The sequence below is a fragment of the Triticum urartu genome, chromosome 6, assembly GCF_003073215.2.
Source record: "Triticum urartu cultivar G1812 chromosome 6, Tu2.1, whole genome shotgun sequence".
NCBI lineage: Eukaryota > Viridiplantae > Streptophyta > Magnoliopsida > Poales > Poaceae > Triticum > Triticum urartu.
Window position 1 is genome coordinate 482,542,498 of NC_053027.1, and position 2,324 is coordinate 482,544,821.

The 2,324-nt window shown below is 52.5% G+C and overlaps 1 protein-coding gene across 1 annotated transcript; it reads right to left on the reverse strand.

The window, feature by feature from the left end:
- Positions 1-451: 451 nt before the first annotated feature.
- LOC125517310 (E3 ubiquitin-protein ligase SINA-like 4) lies at positions 452-1,631 on the reverse strand (the record flags this gene model as incomplete). The annotated part of the gene is made up of 4 exons (XM_048682505.1): positions 452-683; positions 827-1,146; positions 1,229-1,396; positions 1,611-1,631. Coding segments are annotated over 4 exons (741 nt in total), but the record flags the coding sequence as incomplete, so codon positions are not given.
- Between the last annotated feature and the right edge of the window lie 693 nt (positions 1,632-2,324).

A 2,324-nucleotide genomic window follows, 5' to 3' on the forward strand; every position in this document is an offset into this window, starting at 1 on the left:
GTTTGTCACATATCCGGCCTGATCCAGGCAGCTGGGGGAAGGGAACAATGTTCTGCGTAGACGCGGTCGACATCGGCGAGGGAGAAAATCCACAGTCGATGCGTCCCAATCGGGGGTCACCGCGGTATGGGCCGATGCCGCGTCCCAACCGCCCTTCTAGCTACAGCCCGACCTCCGTTTCAAAAATATTAGTGCATGTCAACAAAAATTATACTAGTATCGCTGTTCCTCGAAAAAAGCATATAAGCTGTTACTTCTTACCCAAAGGATCTTTATATCCAAAAGACACAAAATATCCATTCAACTGTTCGAAATTACTTTCACTGTTGATCTGATGTCGAGGTAATTGCTGCATCGCCACCAAAACCCACCATCTCTTAAGCCAAACTAGACCGAGCTAACCCCTATATTAGCATATTACTAAGATAAACAGAAGGCACCATAGAATCATTTAGGACGTGAGCTTGTCAATCTGAATGTGGAGGGACACCATCTTAGCCCCGGCCAATAGCTTGGGTGGAACTGTGAAGAAGGTCAGCTCCTGCACGGTGACGTCGCCAGGATCCCTGCTGCTTGTCACCTCCATTTCCACCTTGACGGCATCGGTCCTGCCTTTGGGCTCCCCCGACGGGCCGTTCGCCCACAGCTTGGCCACGTAGTGTGGCAGTGGGGACGCCCCCGCTCTGATGCAGTGACCGACATGGCGATAGGAGCGCCGATGTCGAGCACGCCGTTGACCAACAAAAACATGTGGTCGTCCTCCTCCGTGAACAGCAAGAGCCGTGGCTCCGACAGTGGCACTTGCAGCTGGAGCGCCTTGTCGTACTGGATCTTGTGCACGGGCATGGGATGCATGGTGCTGATGTGGTGGGAGAGCACCGGCGGCGGGCCTTCGTAGCTGCAGACGGGCACGGGGCATTTGCAGGGCGCGAGCGGACACACGCTCTGGTGATCGGCGAGCTTGTGGTAAGTCACGCAGAGCCCACAGCCTTCATGCGGGCACTCCACCCTCACCGAGGATAGGACGACATCTACCGCCATGTTCCGCACGTCGAAGCCACTGCCGCGCTCGCACTTCTGGCACTGCTGCTGGTTCTCGGGGCGCTTGATGCGGCAGTCCGCGCAAGCCAGACACCCTCCCTTGCACTGCACAAATCAATTGAACAACACATCAATCAAGAAACCTGCACCTTGCTCGATCAGCCGAACGGACAAGGTGTATTCGAACCTCATACACTGGAGGCTTCAAGGGGCGGAGGCACAAGGGGCAGTGGAGCAAGGTGAGGTCCATCGAGACCATAGAGAGCTCCATCGTCGGGTCCTGTTCCGTCTGCATGATCTCGCCCTCCTTGTGCACAACCATCTCTTGCTTTATTATGGCCAGGGCATTACAAAGCTTTACCATCACATATTCATACTACTTCAAGGTGCATTAAATCAACACATGCAAGTATCAAAGAGAGTCACGGCATGCATGCATGCGTTGTAATTAATGCATCGGTAAACGCAAATTATTGAAATATATCGAGTGCAGTGCTTTGATGTGTCGCGTCAACTCGTACAAGACCGAGAAGTTTGATTACTACAACGCCCTCTCGCCTTAACCACACCTGCCTTTGGCTGCATGACAGGTGGGCCACTACCTGTTGGGCCCACCTGTCATACACGCAAAGGCAGGAGCAGTAAGTCAATGAAGTCATCGCTCCCTCGCCCATGAGCGTGGTGGCTGGCAGGACTAGGAGAAGCTTTCTTCGCTACATGCTCTCCCTCCCATATGCGATGGGCATGCAGCAGTTCAATTGTGTCAGATGGCCAGAAGCATACTGTAGTACTCCTCCACTGCAGTAGTACTCGAAGAGGCGAAACCAAGCGCAGCCCGGACGCTCGTGTGGCAGTTTCATGTGTAGAGTAGTCTAGGATAGCGTGTACCGTGCCTGTAAGCTTAAAATCATTGGGTCGGCTCCATGCTTTTATTTTTTTGATTAAAATAATCTTCTGCCCTACCTGTCATCCTGGTGATTGTAGTTTGCACGCTCATCTGGTCAAGACAGGAATATATATTTTAATTTGTGTGGGGTAAATGTTAGAGGTTGCAGCAAATGGAGTATTGTACACTGCGGGTCTTTCAGCCAAGTTTAGAGGCAACCATGTGGGGCCAGTGCTATGATGTGTCGCGTCAACTCGTACAACAAGGAGAAGCTTGATTTTACTACTACACGCCTTCTCCCTCGCCCATGCGCGCGGTGGCTCGCAGACGAGGACAGGCTTTTGCTTATAGTACTACAACAAGCTATCCCTCCCGCTCGTGGTGGACAGACATGCAG